The 16778-nt window shown below is 53.0% G+C and overlaps 1 protein-coding gene across 14 annotated transcripts in view; it reads right to left on the reverse strand.

Annotated features, from left to right (window-relative positions):
* Nucleotides 1–141: 141 nt before the first annotated feature.
* Bcas3 (BCAS3 microtubule associated cell migration factor) overlaps nt 142–16778 on the reverse strand; it is a 479995-nt gene continuing 463358 nt past the window's right edge. For 4 of the 14 annotated variants that reach the window (XM_087910148.1, XM_087910150.1, XM_087910159.1 and 1 more), the window contains one exon: nt 142–995. In XM_087910148.1, the coding sequence (XP_087766274.1) occupies nt 847–995 (149 nt within the window). In that variant the 3' untranslated portion in view covers nt 142–846. Of the gene's footprint in view, nt 996–4025; nt 4363–12318; nt 12385–16778 lie in introns of all 14 variants that reach the window. The other 10 variants (XM_087910147.1, XM_087910156.1, XM_087910154.1 and 7 more) reach the window with 4 other exon arrangements.

Consider the following 16778-nt stretch of genomic DNA (forward strand, 5'->3'; position numbering starts at 1 on the left):
AGTGGGAAGGTTCTCCTCCCCTTTCCTTCCTAACATGGGCTCCCTTGTACATATAGTGTGGGTGTGGGTGTTGGGAGCATGTCTGACCCATAGGGCTCTCCTCAGTGTTTGGAGAGGACTCTGACCCCAGCAACTCAGGAATGGACACCAATTGCAGCGTGATTTATTGGACAAGACGTGCACTTTTGATACGGCCTCAGTAACCACGGTTTCCTTCACTCAACAGTACAGGACCAGGGTACAAGGACTCAAAGATAAGACAGACAGATTCTCCCCATGAGCCAAAAGGAAGCAAGGGGCAAAGGCAGCCTCTTTCCTTCTTCCTTCGCTATCACTCGGGGCTTCAGTTCTCTCCTGTCTTGGGAGGGAACTGAGCAGGGATACCTGGGGGCAGTGTGCATCACAGCCTGAAGTGGGCTAGGACTGACATCGTCCACCCAAATGCCTGGCTGGACCACTCAACTTCTCCTCACCCGGGCCCTACGATCTGGCCACTGTGCCAGTCCCTCTGTGGGTACAGTTAAAAAATACAAAAGCGGATCCGATGCGGGACATTATGTGCAAAGAGAGAAGGGACCGAGTTTCTGCAGTCTCTTTTGGCCACAGCCCCCAGTGACAGGAGTGACCGAGGTCAGGGTGTGCCGAGCAGTTCTGGAAGTCTCTCTTCGTCCAGAGAGGATTAGCAGTCGTTGTCACTAAGCTTAGGGAAGGTGGGGTTGGTGAACGAGGAGCAGAGACTTAGAAGGGTAGGACCAGAGGCGTGCGGGGGTGGGGTGGAATAGGGGGTGGGGTGGGGTGGGGTGCTTCTCCCTGTCCCTCAGCCAGTCAGAAGCAGGTGGCTGGTGCCTACGGGAAGCCAGTGGGGAAGAGGCTGAGCGGCTGGCTCTCGTTGGTAGGGAGCGGAGATCGGTAGCCATCAAAGTTCCTGGGGATGCTGCCACTGGTGGAGCCTGAGCTGTTACTCAGAGTCTCGATGCTTCCCTCTCGCTGAAGTTCTGCAAAACAGAGGAGAGGCGCAGGCTTGATAAGAGTGGGCTGGAGGTGGGGGCACACCCTGGGCCTGGCTGCTCACCAGGAAGCCCCACTGTGGGTCCATTCATACTCTTTTGCAGGGAGGCTTATGCCCGCCTGCCCGCCATATGGACCAAGTAGCAGCTCAGCTCACAGGGAGGCTCAGTCAGGGGAGAAGCCCCCTTGGCTAGCAGACTCCAGCTTCTGACTTGGGTGTGTCAATCACTGTGGGGAAGCCTTGAGGGCAGAAGTATAATCTCCTGCCGTCCTGTTACTTGTGGTTAGCTAGCACCAGCATGCGCACTCTTGCTTGGCCAGCATTCTCCTCCTCAGTGCATGCTATCCAGGATCAGCAGGTGGGCAGAAGCTAGGACAGGAGAAGAGATGCCTGCCTACCCGATCTGTGCCCACCTGGTCTGTTGCTCTTCTTGCTGACCTGTCCCCAGAGCTCCGTCCCTGCTCGGCCATCCATTGTTCCCTATTCTCACCTACAAAAGCTACCTGCTAGCCAGGCCTGAGCTTCTACAAAGTATATGCCTTCCCTTGGGGGGAGCCTATTCCACTGGAGAGAGGGTTCTTTCCTTGCATGAATATTTCCTCTTAGCACTCCCAAAGTCTCCTGGCAACCCATAGAATGGATGTGCTGAGTTGATCTGTAGAGTGGTCCCTGAACCTCCACACTGCTCTCCTGGAAACAGCACACAGTTCTATCTTGCTTAGCTATGGTAACTTTAACTGCCTCACCACCTCTTCATCCAAGACAGTAACTGGGACAGGCAGAGAGCTGGGAATAGGGCTCCCTGCTCGCTGGATTTATTCATTGGTTTTTCTCAGGGTGGTCAGTTCCTCTTCACTGGTGGCAAGCACGTGCACGGACAGTTTCTGGAGTCTTTTCCAAGCTCAGATGTACCCTACAGCTCAACTTCTTCCCCTGAAGAATGCGATTATGGAGTTTTGCTTGTCTGCCTCACAAGTGTAGGATCTCAAAGCAGTTACTTGAAACATCGAGGTACACCCAGCAATACCCTCATCTGATATGGTTTCAGAGCCCAGGATCCAGGCTGCAGCTGCCCCAGGCCCCTGCCGCCATACACATGCAGCGCAGCTGGCTTTGGTTAGGGAGTGAGGGGTCATGGCCTCCACTGGGTTGGCCATCACCAGCCAGCTCCTCACACACTCTGAAGATACACTACAGTCCAAGCTGGGCTGCCCAGCAGCAGCAGCGGCAGCAGCAGCCACAAAATGGGACAGGGAAATGGTAACTATGCCAGTCATGTCTGGATCTGAGCCCAGGCTAGATGAGCACACCAGGATATTAGAGATTCCCATCAGGTTGTGAGCATTGTAAGTAAGGGGGGGGGGGGTGGCGGGGACACAGGCTAGGAGCTGAATGCTGGCTTCCTATGAGACCTTGGTCCTGGAAAAGCCATGAAATAGCTCTGTATGCACAGAAAGATGAGGCAGGGGGAGCTCCTCAGATCTTTCCCTTCTGATTGGCTTTCAGGTTAGCCTTCATACGGGATACAGCCATTGCGCCACTAGAGGGGCAGCGCTGGAGAGCAAAGGGAAGGCCCTGAGCATTAGTGAGCAAGCAGCAGACTCCAGGAGAGCTCCTTCTCCTCTCTGTTTTCCCCACAAGCAAGCCCAGAAGTTTCCCAGAGAAACCTAAGGACCCAGGTGGCTTTCAGAGGCCCATGCTCTCCTGAGCAGCCATCCTGGCACTAGGGGGCGCTGACAGCAGGGCCAGAAGGGCAGAGAGAAGCAGGCAGTAGCCAGAAAGGCAGGGGCCTCCTCAGGATACAGGCAGGCCCAAGGAAGCCGGTCCCAGATAAAGGAGCAGGAGAGACCATCAGGAAGGGAAGGGTAGCTCCTTTGCCGAGCAGAGGGAGAGCCCCAATAGTCTTGACACAAAGTGCAACATATCCACACTGTCAAAAAGAAGCTGAGGAATCCACAGCGCAGGTCCAAGCCCGGCAACCCACTGACCCTCGGTGTAGGCCCTGGCAACACCCCGAAGCCATCTTGGTGATCCCACCACAGGAGTCTGCATGAAGGCACCCCATCCGTCAAATGACAGTGTAGGGACAATTGCCAGAGGGTTACAAGATGGATTTGCTCTCCTGGAGGCCAGGCATGGCTGAACTGTCTGGGCCAAACTTTCTCTTTGTTATTTAGGCCTGGGAGAGAGAGGGCCTGGCCAGCTTCCTCCTGCCTCCACATCCGGGGCACATAAGATTTTGCTGACTTTGTCTCCTTTCAATATTGCCCAGGCTAGTTTGAACTGGTCACTGGGTTCCCAGATCTCCATATGTATCCACCAAAAGCCAAGACACTCTACATCTTGTTATTCCTCCACTTAAAGACTGCCACTGACTCTTCAGGGTCCATAGGCATAAACTCCCTGACACTAGCAAATGGCTGTTTGCAGCCTGATGCTCCAGTGAGGTCTCACTGGTGTTTTCTGTTTGGATGAGGAGCGTGTATGGACAACCTGAGGCCACTGGGACCCAGTGCCTGCTCATCTCTCTAAGCTGTCTATGGGGGTCCGCTCCTTTGTGAACTGAGATGTGCCCTGCAGAGCCCCTAGGCCTACTGAACTCCAGCTAGGCCCCCTGAATGCATCCAAGTGCATTACCCCCCCACCCCCGCCCACGGAGGACAGGCCCTGGCAGGGAGTATGTGCCTCATCTCTGCTTCCCCAGTCACAACTCCCAGGACTGAAAAGTAGCTTGTGCAGAAAAGTAACTTCTGGAATGAATGATGTGGTAAGGAGAGATGGGGCCTTTCTCCAGCATGGACTCATTAATGGCAAAACTGGGGGCTTGGCTGGTTCTGGGACAGTCTCCTACGTATCTGCCATCAAACCAGATCTCTCTTTGTCCCTCCAAAGACGCAAGAGTGACAGTATGTGGGAAGTGAACGTGGAGGAGGGGTGGATGTATGCTGGATCCCCTGCTTTGAAGCACCCCACCCTGCCCTAGGAGCAAGCGGCGAGTGGAAACGTGTGGCCTTACCTTCCTCCATCCCGAACGCATGCTTTGTTACTGTTGGGTTGTTCACGGACGCTGGGCTGTTGGCATTGTTTTTTTTTTCCTTTTTTTTTCCCTTTTGAAAAGAAAAGCATTGAGGAATCTTTTTCTTTTTTTCCTTTGAGAGATATGGACAATGATCCAGAAGAACAGTGATCTCCACAAGCAGAAGGAGAGGGTGGAGGGAGGTGCGGGGGTGGCACACGGGAGGAGGGCGGTCTCGCAGAGGGGTTCTGCTGTCCAGGACACTGACATGCACGTGAGGCGGCGGGAGACTGACCAGTCATGGGGGGATGGGCCCAGAGGTAGAGGTGTTGTGAATCTTTCAGTACCGGGTGAGGGAAGAGGAGTCACACAGTAAGCATAACACAATAGCTTCTACAAGGGGGATACACAGGGACCTATGGCCCATGCAGTGCCAGATGGGGCCCCATGCAGGTGGGTTGCTGGGAGAGGAAGAGGAAGGAGGCAGGCTGAAGAGTTTTCTGGGGGAACCCTGGACATTTTGACTTAGTGGCCTGGTTTTGGCTCAACCCCTACCCCTACCCCATCCTCCCCAGCTCTCAGCATCTTTCCTACAGTATATGTAGACCCCCAGTGAAGCCTAGCAGAAACCAGCCATGGCCAGGCAACTAGAGAGGTTCCCCCAGCAGCATAGAGTCTGGCCCATGGGAAGGTTGGCTATAAGAAAGCTTGACCACCCCTCCTCTCCTGTCGCCCCATGTTTGGACTCAGATTGTGCCCTCATATTCTCCAGGGACTTGGTGACTCTGGAAGGTAGGAGTGACAGCCTTGTCTTGCATACAGCAACACCAAGGACAAAAGGGAAGCCATGGACCCTGGGTTCACCCTAGAGGGAGAACTGGCACTGGGGCAGGCCACAGGATGCCAGACTCCAATGCCCATTACTGCCTATGTTCCCCATTCTCTACTGGTCTTGCCAGAAAACAAGCTTGTTGCTGTAGCTGGTTCCCCATGGCACAGGCTGGGATGGGCAGGCCACAGGGGACAGGAGAGGACAGCAGAGGCAACAATGAGAAGGGAGAGGCCTCTGCTCATACAAAATAAATAAGCCTAAAGAGGAGGAGGCCTTGTCTGCATTTTACCCCCCCCCCCCAACTGCCGCCATTCCACATGGTGCTTGTCAAACTCCTAAGGCATCTCAGGGCAAAGAGAGGTGGCTAGCCTCTCAGAAGGACCTGAAGAGGTACACACAAAGAGGGGCCGTACTCAATCTCCGCGAGGAGACAGGCACAGCTGCCCATGTTCCTCCTCCTACACAGTGGGCACGGCTTCTTGACCAAGCATGAGGTGCTGTGCCACGGCTCTGTGTGGGAGCAGACGGGTGACAGGGGTTTAGGGGTGATGGCATGACTTTTCGCACATCAGCTACTTGTACTGAGCAACGTGAGGTCTGGCTCCCCATTCTCTGGAGAGGGAGGAGGGCACAGAGGACACTAGGTCTTAGTGAGACTTGGCACAGCTGTGGCAGCCTTAGTGGGAGGAGGGCTCTGGCAGTAGGCCCAAAGTGAATTCTGTTTCGGGTTGGGCATTCTTAGGGTCTGACCCTCGGAGGGTCGCTGGTGCAGCGTTGTAGGGAGCCTAAGTCTCCAGGATCCAGAAGAACCCCCTTGGACCTGCAAAGGCAGTGCTGTGTGTGTTTGGAAGAGGGTACCCCGGGTCCCAGGCTCAGCCTTGGGGCAGTCCTGGAACTTCCGTCACCGGCTACTGCTTGCCCAGGAGTCAGCCTCTGTGCTCTGTGCGTGCATGAGTGCCAAGATGCTGCTCATTAAAGGGATTAGCAGAGCACTTTTATTGGGTCCTGGCTGTAGCCACTACCCTAGGTCCTAAACTAACCACCCAAGCTGCCCAGTAGGAGTGGGATTAGACCTGGTAGGAGGAGTCTGCCCCTGCTGAGACTATAGCCACTCCTGTGGTGAAGAGGGGTAAGCCTTCCCTAAGCGGCTGACTCAGAACTTCAGTCTGAGAAGAAAGGCAGGTGGGCCGTTCTTCTACCTGGGATGGAGGAAGCAGTCCAGGAGACTGTTAAGAGCAGAGGCTCTGGTCACTTGCTTCCTGGCGACTTTGGGCAGGTGCCCTGGGTTCCTGAGCACAAGGACAGCAATGTCTGTTTCAGAGCCTGGCCATAGGAATGAAATTAAATAATGTATGTAGAGCACATCACAAAGTGCTTAGAGCCTCCAGTCAGCAAATGTGAGTTACTATTATTGCTGCAATCGAATCAGTCACTGCGATTATCCCCAGGACACGAGGGCCCTCTCCAGCCTCCTCCCCCTGCAGGTGCCCTGCCACCCAAGCCCCCACCAGTTCTGCCTCCACTGGAGTCTGGGCAGAGATTCTTTTTAATCAAGAAATGGTGCAGGGAGGAAGACGGTGGATTCGTGTTTACAGCTTTTCATTTCCTTCCTTGCCCCCTTCCAAACACCCTCTCCCAAGATGGAGAATAAATCCCCAGCCCTGTTGACATGCATTGATTTTCCTTCCCTCCTACAGCTACCTCCCAGCTCTCCACATTAGTGGGGGCTGTGGTTAAGACCCCCTGCCTGGGCTGGGCTTGGTGGGAGTTCAGGGCAGCGACTGGATAGAGAGAAGCCAGCCAAGTGCCCCTGTCTTGCCCAGTGCAAGAAAAGATTTGTAAAAAAACAAACAGTTCTCAGTTCCTTTTGCTTGAGGGTTCTTGGGTGGAGAGGCAGGTGTGTGTTGGGTGGGGGGAATGGGTGTCCCCTCATTAAGAAGTCAGACTGACCAGCATTTCCCCTTGAAGGGGTAAAAATGAGGAGACCAGATGACTACAGGATAGGTACAAGTTCAGATGGGGTCTCTCTCAAGCCAGCCATTTTGTTATCAAGAAGCTTGCTCACAGGGGCTAGAACTAGCTAGGCAAGACAGCACAGAGAGAGAGAGAGAGAGAGAGAGAGAGAGAGAGAGAGAGAGAGAGAGAGAGAGAAGAGGGTGTGACTGAGTGAGAGAGAGAGACAGAGCGACAGAGACAGAGTGATAGAGACAGACACACACAAGGGAAGATGGGAAGCCTGAATGCTTCCTGGGACTGAGATCTGGACAGATGGCTTTGATGTCATCTGGGAAGGGACTGGACCTGACAGATGTGGTGAGGGGTTGTTTGTCTTATCAAGCTCAACAATTGCTGTTGTCTTGGAGGATGGCTGAGGAGATAGAGGCTTGTTCAGAGGGGACATAGATGGTGTTGGCTGAGACTGTTGCTAACTGCAACAGCACCATCAGAGGCCACGCTCTCGTCTGGAGCCAGCCTCAGCCCCCAGGGCCTGTGTTTTAGGAGGTTAAAGTAGAGCAGCTGAAGGAAGCAGCCTAGATGGAGGACACAGCTTTCTTTCCTTTCCACTTAGCTGGAGGCTGCCTGGCTCCTCCAGACCTTTCCTCTGTGCCCTCTCCAGCCTTCCTTCCCAGCACGCCTCTACGCTTACAAAGATGCCAACAGTCAAAGGGCTTTCCATCCCGGTGAGGTTTGGAAAGGCTGGGAGCTGAGGTTAGTGGAGACTGAGACAGGGGTCACCTTTCTCCTCCAGCAGGGTCTTTGGGACCTTGCCCGGCTCGCCTTGGCGAAGCTGCAGGGCTAAGGCTGAAAAGGCTCTGCTTATTCAGATCACAAGAATCCTGGTTTGGAGATGAAAAGCAGGGCTAGCTCTGGCCTGCTCTTATCTCTGGGGCTTAACACCTATGTCTGAACCCAGATCCCTGGCTGGCTGACGCCAGTCTTCTGGTGTCTTACTACACACACAGCCTGGCGCCCTGAGTGCTTTCAGAGTGCAGCCGCCTGGGGCAACATTAGTCTCTTTCCTGGCCAGGTCAACCCTCAGGCCTCCCATGAACATACCTGCCTTTCTCTTTGCTCAGCTTTGCCCCGACTCAGATGCACACTGATACACAGACCATCAAGAGAGACTGGGGCTAAGACTCTATGGTCTAGCCTGTCCCCAGCCATCAGCCACCAGTGATGAAGGCATATCTCAGGTGTTTTCAGCTCAGGGAGCCTTGGCCACAGGGCCACGCCTGGTGACTAAGAGCCTCAGCTACTACTGCGGAGAGACCTGAGGCCCAAGAGAACTCAGATGCTTCTGGGTACCCATAGCCTTTATACAGTGATAGTGGGGGCCAGTACTAGGAAGGGGCACTATTTAGGGAGACAGATGGACCGTCAGAGTTCTGCTTTAAGCGTCCACTCAAAAACCTGGCAAAGAGCCCCTGGGAATTCGGTTCTCAACAGCAGGCCAGTGTGGTACCAACCCCACTACATAGGGACCTGGAGGCAGACCAGACAGCTGAAGCCCTGGCGGGCCCATGGGAGAGGGGTGTGTGGTGACGGGAGAGGGGTACATCGGAAATGCAGAGGAAGGAGAATAAAAGCAGGGGTGTGACAGGGAGGGAGAGAAGCTGGGGAGGGGAGGAGCTCTCAGAAGGAGGCCTGTCTTGTCTCGTGGCCACATGGTCTCTAGCCTCTCTGCTAGAGTTGACCAAATGTGTCTGTGTAGGCATGTGTGCATGTGTGTGGTGGGGGTGGGGCACTGGGGTTCAGAGCAGAGCCCCACATCTCCTATAGCGTGTTCGAAGTGCTGAAGAGCAACATCCAGTTGGTGGGTAGGGTCTGGTCAGGAGAAACACTGATCTGTGTAGGGGCTGGAGCCTACCCTCCCACACAGGGAGTCTTGTACCGTCAGGGTTGCAGTACCCCACTGCCAGGAAACTCACACCATCTGAATCTCCCTAAGTCTCAGCCTCCAAGGATAAGAGAGAGAGAAGGACCCATGCCACACCCCTCAATCCTTAGTGGCCTTCCCAGCACCCAGCATATTAAAGGAACTCTTCAGTCACAGGAGACTATGAGGGAACAGAAAAGGCAGTAGGGAACCGGCTCACACTTCCCGCTGAAGCGTTGATGGCTGGCTAAAGCTTCAGTTCCCCACAGAGTCATAAGGACAAAGAGGGTTGTAGGAGGGACATTGCTCTGACCCTAGCACTGTCACAGAGAGCTGAATAACCTGAGAAAGTCACTTGCATTTGCAGACCACGAGGGGACAGCGTGCTCTAGTGGTGTCATGGGGTGTGTAAGGCTCTCAGGAGAGCACCTGACACACCTGGCACCTTCGGCAGGCTAGGGACCTGAGCAGATGTCTCGCCCAGAGAGAAGCAGAAGTGATTTCTAGCACCAGGTTCTGAGCCTTGGCAGATGCCATTTAAGGCTGACTCAAGAGTTGGGCAGCATAGAGACATATCTTTGGGGATGAAGAAGCCCGGGCCCTGTGCATGACTTTGTGGTGTGGGTCTTAACTGGAGGAGGCAGGCTAGAAGGACTCTCATAAACTGGACATGTGTGTCCCGGCCCACACAGTCCTGAAGAGGAGACACTCCGTGGGAACCAGGCGCTCAGCAGCTGGTGCCGACCCTCCAGCCTCTTCAAGTCCAGCTACCAGGCCTGGAGGCCCCTGGCAGACGGGGTACTTTCTGAGCCAGCCTCCAGCCTTATGAGATAGCACAGAGCCGCAGACCACGGGAGAGATGCTATGTTCTGAACACTGCTGACCGGTGGGGACTGGAGCCACATCTGGTTCTCATTGAAATGTCCAAGTGTAATTAAATGCTCTACAACGCGGCGGAAGGGTTCGGTAAGAGGTGTTTACCCCTTTCCAGCAGGGCTAAGAAATCAGTTTCTTGTTCCACCAGCGGACCAGCCCTCTTTCCTGTGGCTGGCCTGCCCTAGTCTGAGAGGGCAAAGACCTACCCAACCCCCATCTGTTTGCCTTTATTCTTCCTTCTTTCCCTCTCTGTTTCCTTCCTTCACTCCCTCCTTTCCTCCTGTTGCCACAGGTTCTCATTGTGTTCTCCAGGCTAGTCTTGAACGCCTGTTTGAGAGCTCTTTCCACCTCAGCCTCTTGAGTAGCTTGAACTACAGGTTGAACTACAGGTGTGTGCCCTTATGAACCACAGGTTGAGCTACAGGTATGTGCTCCTCTTGTCTACTTTCTAGAACACACGGGCTGGGGCCAGCACTGGGTATGTGATACACAGGGTACTCTCCTCCTCCCCCTATGCTGTCTACCCACTAGAGAGGACTACACTGAAGGCCTGTGACTACACAAGTCCACACTGGGGGCTGGTGGGCAGGGGAGGTGACTGTCACCATTCGTCCTGTGAGGCTCTTCCCCAGCCCTGAGGAGGAAGACTGGCTTACTTCAGTGACGCCTGTCTCCTTCCACTGGGAGATACGGGGTGTCCTCTCATACTGCACCAAGGGAATCCCTTCTTTGTAGCCCCGTATGACAGGCAGTGCTTGGGAGCGCTGACTCTGGAGGTGCTGTGACAAGAGGTCCTGCCACCCTGTACAGTGGCCCTAAGGCCCAGGGCAGGGTGAGGCAGGTCCTTGCAGGCACTTCCTACTCCTCACTGGGTGATCTCAGTCAGCACCACTGCATGGGGGTGCCCCTACCCAGCTCTTCCCGGCTCATACACAAAGGAGGCATCAGTCTACCAGATGAGAGCAAGAGCGAGGTCTGGGCCATGAAAGGAATGCCTCGGGCCTTCATCTAAGAGCTCGGAACAGCAGGGACAGCAGGATCTGAGGAAGATTGCCCTGTTCAATACCACACCCCCAGGGCATCTTCCTTCCCAGGCTCCCGCTTGGGACCTCCCCACAGCCAAGCAGAGGGCTCCCGGGATAGCTGCTCCCCCAGCTTCCCTTCCCACCCAAGCATCTTCAGTTTATGGCGTCTTTTTACTCAGAGATTTATGACTTTCATGGTAATGGGTTCCATTCTATTTCCTCTGTGCCGATATTTCTAATCATTATGGTGTGGCTTTATGAGCATTTCTTAATAAGTGGAGGTATTTTTTTTCCCTTTGAAACAAACTGCCCTGTGAGTTAATGACTTGTTGTGGGTGTGGGTGTGACCCAGAGACAAGTGGAAGTTGGGGACGGGATGACAAGGGTTGGGGCTGTACAGAATCTTTTAGATTTAAACAAAGCTGTGCTGAGGTCCCTTTAAGACTCTTGGTTCGCGCCCATATTAAAGGCTCACTAACTGCTCACAGGCAACTTCAACCGTGCACAGACACGTGTGGCATCTGGGGGCTGGTCAGCGCTCACCCGGAGGATGGGAAGGAACTTACCAGTCCTGGTCTTTTTGTATGTGTTGCCAAACGTAAGCTAGACCTTGATAGGCAATTTAATTCTTTGGTGGCATTGAGGATAGGACCCCGTGCTTGGTAGCCTCTCCACTGATGAGTAAAGTTTTAAGGAAACTGACCCAACTCCCTGTCCAGTGGTCCCACGCTAAGTCTGACAAAAGAGATTCATCAGGATGAGGCCTCTGTGGCCCCCCTCATGGTCTCAACCTGCACTGCAAAGCCTGTGCGTCTGCGCCATGGCGGGTGTGTGTGTGTGTGGGGTCGTCTTACTTAACTACAGGGGTGCCACCCTTCACTGACTGTGGCCCAGGCTGGGCTGATGTGCTCTGCCTTTGTGCTGGTCTCAGACAGGCTGCTGGTGCCGGGCCCTATTCATTATTCAATTCTGCTGGCTCGGATGAGCCTCGCCATGCCATTTGCTCCTCCAGGAGGATGACAAATCTAGAAATGCCAGTCCACTTCGGTGTATTAAGATATTGATTTGCCCGTCGAGCAGAAGTGCGTCTGTTCTGCCAGCCTTCCCGTGGGTAGGAAGGGGTTAACCAAATGTTTATCACAAGGCTGGCTTCAGAGTTGAAAGTAATGTGATCAGTAATGAATTTTGTGTTACATTAGGTTGTATAAATGGACAGACAAGCGCAGACAACAAGTGGCCAGGAGTCGGGGCTAATCTAATGATGTAAAAATAGAGACAGCACCAATTATACTAGGGGCCAGCTCCAGGCTCCTGCAGGGACTGCAAATGAATAGGTACAAATCAAATTACTCACTAATAGACGCACTACAAGAGGGGCAGTCAATGGTAAATGCATTAGAGCCCAGTGACCTCTCTGCTCTGCACACAGAGTCCCAAAATTTGACTTCCATCTTCAGAGTGGGGGGCAGGGAGTGGCGCTCTCAAAGAAACTCTTGTTGGGTGAAACATGGCCACTGCTCCCTATCCCAAAGCAGTCCCCTGCAGAAGAGACCTCCTGTCCTGGCTGACCTCCAGTGTTTCCTGAAGCCTGAGCTCCAGGGGAGGGGAGACACCCATGTGAGGGGCATAAAGAGCGGTAGGACCAAGCCTTCCGGACAGTACGGCAGACAGGAGGTTACATACCCAAACACTTCATAGTCATGTGTCTCCCGGGGGTGCTGTTTTTGACTGCTACGTCAAGGGCTGTGTCTGCATTGGAAATAAAATAGTTCTTTAAAGTCGATCACACAATGAATGGACCTCCTAAGAGTCAACAAGAGCCGAGATCAAACTGAGGAGATAGCAAGATCTGGTCTGACCACTGATGGCTTTGCAGGGCAGAATTCCATGGTCTGTTCCAAGGTCCAGCACATCTCGCTTTCTCATTAGCCAAAGCTAGCGATCGCCATCCCTTCCTTCTTCCTCCTCAGTCTCCCACGGACTGAGTTCCTCTATTCCTGCTTGCTTCAGGTGGTAGGGAGGGAAGGCTGAGGATGTAGGCCCAGGCTTTTGGGTAACTCCTTATATATTCATCCATGTTCAAAGCTGCTTGACACTGTGCTGTGCTTCTTTGGGAGGGCTTGTGGTCTCATGCTCAGAGGTAACCCTGGATCCCCATAGTCAGCTCTTGTGGGCTTGGGGAAGTATGAAGTATGAAACCAAAGAAGCTCTAAGTCTTCCAAGGACTGGTCCAAGCTCCATGGAGGTGTGGTCGCACAGCCTTGATTCACATTCCCCCAAGCACCCTAAAGCCAGCACCACACACTCGCACACATGACTGGCGATGCCATGCTGCTCATGGCCAGCTGGCACCTGGAGACACAGGGAATGTGCCAGTATGATGGGCACGGAGGAGGTGAGGGTAAGGAATGGAGAGAGGCATCCCGAGTAAATGAAGTGCCTAGAAGGAGAGTCTCCCCAGACTTGATTAAGTGCAGAGGGGTGAACTGCAAGCTCCTGAGCTACAGGAACAAGACGCGTGTGGGGGATGGGGACAGGGAGAGCTATGAAAACTAGAGGATTCAGCCAGCAGACCTAAAGTTGTCTCAGGTAGTGGGGCCTTCAGGTTCCCCAGGCCAGAGGGAGTGCAGGAAGAACAGGCAGCAAGAAGCTGGAGCCCTGTCTGCTGGATTTACTCTGGGCAATCCAAAATGTCTCATACTTAATGCAATCAATGGTCATCTCTGCCCTTCCTTTTCCGCGGATGTACCTGTTTCCTAGCCTATGGTCCCTTGCCATCTGAGAAGCTGCAGCAGAAGGGAAGGGGAGCACTTATCCCCTATGGTGGCGCTCTACCTTACTGGGACCTCACAGTGATTAAAGGTGAAGGCCCTGCAGATGAGGAGGGACCAAGAAGAATCCTCCCTTGGGTTAACCATTTACCCGCTGTAATGATACGGGGGGGGGGGCTGGCAATGGTCCTGCAGCCCTCCACCCTGTGCCCAAGCCTGCACATGCTCCGCAGTCCCTTTCCTTGGGGCGACATGTGGAAAGGGTACGCCAAAGAGGCCACACTGGCACTTCCTCTTTGTTGACAAGAATCAGCATGCCATGCCATGGGCAAACAGGACATGTGCAGAGAAAACTTATTAGCTTGGACTCTCGCTGGGGTTCCTCTGGCTGCAGTTCCAGAGGGGACAGAAGAGAGGGGCAGAAAAAGCAACCTCACTGGAATCATTTCTAAGACTTGGCCTGGAACTAACAAGTATGTCTTTTAAGCAAGATAATTATTCCCATGGCTTTGGCTGCCTTTCATTTACCTCTCAGAGGCCACAAAAACCCAATCAGTCATTCAACAAACATTAACTGAAGCTCAGCCTGGCGTTCATTCCAAGGCTGCATGCTGGGCAAGGAGAACTGGCGGTTAAAGGTAACAAAGGTGAATCAGATTGGGTCCAAGGAACAAGAACTGGGTCAAGATGCACTCATGGCACTATGGATAAGGGAGGAGTAGGAGGCCCCAAAGAGCTGGTCTTTCCCCAGGTGGCATGGAGAAGGACATCAGTCAGAGCTCGTTAATGAAAAGTCAATAAACACCCTTTCCCAGGGCCAAGTACCCTGAATGCAGCTTGTACGGAGAGGCTTTCAGGGAGCACACATGGGCAAGGGGGTGAGCTGGAGGAGGAGACTATAGGTTTTGTCTGAAGAAATGACTGTACAGAAGGTGTGATCTACTTCAGCGTGGACCAATGTGCTGGGGAGCTGCAATCATATGTTTACAGGGATGCTGGGGGAGACTGAAGTGGAATGGGACGGTGGGTCAGGCAGGAGGAGGAGGCAGGGAAGGCCTGTAAGACATTTAAACTCCATGGCAAGAGCCTGGGTTGGGCTATGGAGATAGTTGGCATGTTCTAAGGAGGGAAGTGACCTCAGCCTCCCTGAGAATAGGGTTCCCATCCTTTACTGGGGTCCTCTTTTTGAATAAAAAAATGGGTCACATTCCAAATAGGTGAGACTGGTAAGATTGTCAGAACTAGACACTCTTATTTTAGAAATAACATTTTCCTTGGTGATGTTGGAGATTGAACTCAGAACCCTGTGCATGGTAGATCAGCACTCTACCAGTGAGCCATGTACCCAGTTATTTAAAATACTTTCTCTCTCTCTCTCTCTCTCTCTCTCTCTCTCTCTCTCTCTCTCTCTCTGTCTCTGTCTCTGTCTCTTTCTCGACAGGATTTCTTTGTCCAGGTTGTCCTGGAACTTGATTTATAGACCAGTCTGGCCTTGAACTCACAGAGATCCACCTGCCTCTGCCTCCTGAGTGCTGGGCTTTGGAAGCTGAAGAGAGGAATATCTAATAGCTTAGCATAATTGTGATGACAGGACATTTGCATAGCGGATACTTAAGCCCGCCCACCCTGCTCTGAGTGATGGGGATGATACAGACCACAGAGTATAGTGTCCAGGGTCTGTTCACCATGAGGATGGGAAGCAAGTGCTCCCAGTATTTCCTGTTTCACTCCTAAGAGATGAGAAAATTAAACCCAGAGGGAGAAAAAGGCCCAGGGCCAAATGCTTTCTTCCATGTCTTGAATCTAAATCTCACCAGAAGAGAAATAGTGTTTTTCCTAGTAGCAGCAGCAGGCTTAGGCACTGAAGGGACTCTCAAGACTTGGCCTTTGCTCCTGGCGGAAAATAGCTAGAAACAGGCGCTAGGAGGCTGGGCTAAGACACAAATAGCAGCCACCCACAATCCCACAGCTGTCCTTCCTCAGCGTGCAGGGCAGTTTAGGTCTGTATGGAGGCTCTGGTCTCTGGGAGCTGTGCCTGTCTCTCACCCTTAGCAGTCTGGACACCTGGGGCTGGAAAGCACTGCTCTGCTAAGTGTCCCATGAAGGCTTACATTTGCATAGCTGGTCCCCAGCTGGTGGTGCTATTTTGGGAGGTGGGTCCTGGCTGCAGAAAGTAGTTCATTCTGCTTTTCTGCCCTCTATGAGGTCAAGAAGCTTTTCAACCATACACTCTGGCCACCAATATGTTCTGCCCAAGCAACCATGGATTGACCCCTCCGAAATCATGAGCCAAAATTAATCCCTCCCCCCCTTTTTAAAGTTCTCCTGTATCTCTCAGAACACTAACACAGTGTGATGGCTAATTTTATAAACGGACAGTTTTAAAGCCGCCTAGATTCCCTCTGGCATGTCTATCAGGGCATTTTCAGGTAGGCTGAATGGAGAAGGGAAGTTTCTCATGGTCTGGGGTTCCAGACTGAATAAAAAGGGGAAGCAAGCTGAGCATCAGCCTCTACCTCTCTCTCTGCTTCCTGATTATGGATGTAGTGTGACCAGCTGCCCAATGTTCACGCCACTGCGCCTTGCCACCATGACAGATGGCATTCCTGCCTTAACTAGGAGCTCCTTGCCATGAGCTGCTTCTGTCAGCTATTCTGTCAGCAATGAGAAGAGTGACTAATGCAGGCGACATTCTAGAAGACCATGCCCTGGGCTGGGGCAAGAAGCCTGAGTTCTGTTTGCTTTAATCACTAATAGGTCCTGGTGGGAGCTGGGGACAGGAGCCAGAGAGAAACAGACCACAGCTCAATGCCACCACCTCCCCCAGGGCTTCTCTCAATTCCAAGATCGGAATAGTGGCTTACCTCTTTCCCCCTAGTCTGGTGAGGGATGTGATAGATGGGAGAGAGCCAGCCTGAGAGCCAGCCTGCCATTGTGACCATAGAGAGGGTATGTGGGGCCATCAAAGAGGTCATTGAGAGAAGACACTGAAAGAATTCTTGTTTTGTGAATGCTATAGAAGGAAAAACCCAGGGTCCCTACAGACAAAGCAGAGAAGGTCCAGACACCTGGCTAAATTACCTTGATGATGGTGGCATTTTCCAGGGAACCTGTTAGTGAGGGGAAACAAGCATCTCTGAGATGGAGATGCTCAGAGTCTTTGGAGAAAGAGCGAGACCCAGCCTAGAGAACTGGTTTGGATGGATCACACTTGTCCATGTGGAGAAGGAAGGCCAGAAGGATGAAGAGATGGACAAGGAAAGTAAGGAAAGACTGTGAGGACTTTGGGAATCTGCTACACTGGGTGTCATTGGGAGGTGGGATATTATCATTCTCAAGAGACCAAAAAGAAGGCTGGAGAGACTCAGTGGC

The sequence above is a fragment of the Myodes glareolus genome, chromosome 9 (genome assembly GCF_982192425.1).
Source record: "Myodes glareolus chromosome 9, mMyoGla1.1, whole genome shotgun sequence".
Lineage (NCBI taxonomy): Eukaryota > Metazoa > Chordata > Mammalia > Rodentia > Cricetidae > Myodes > Myodes glareolus.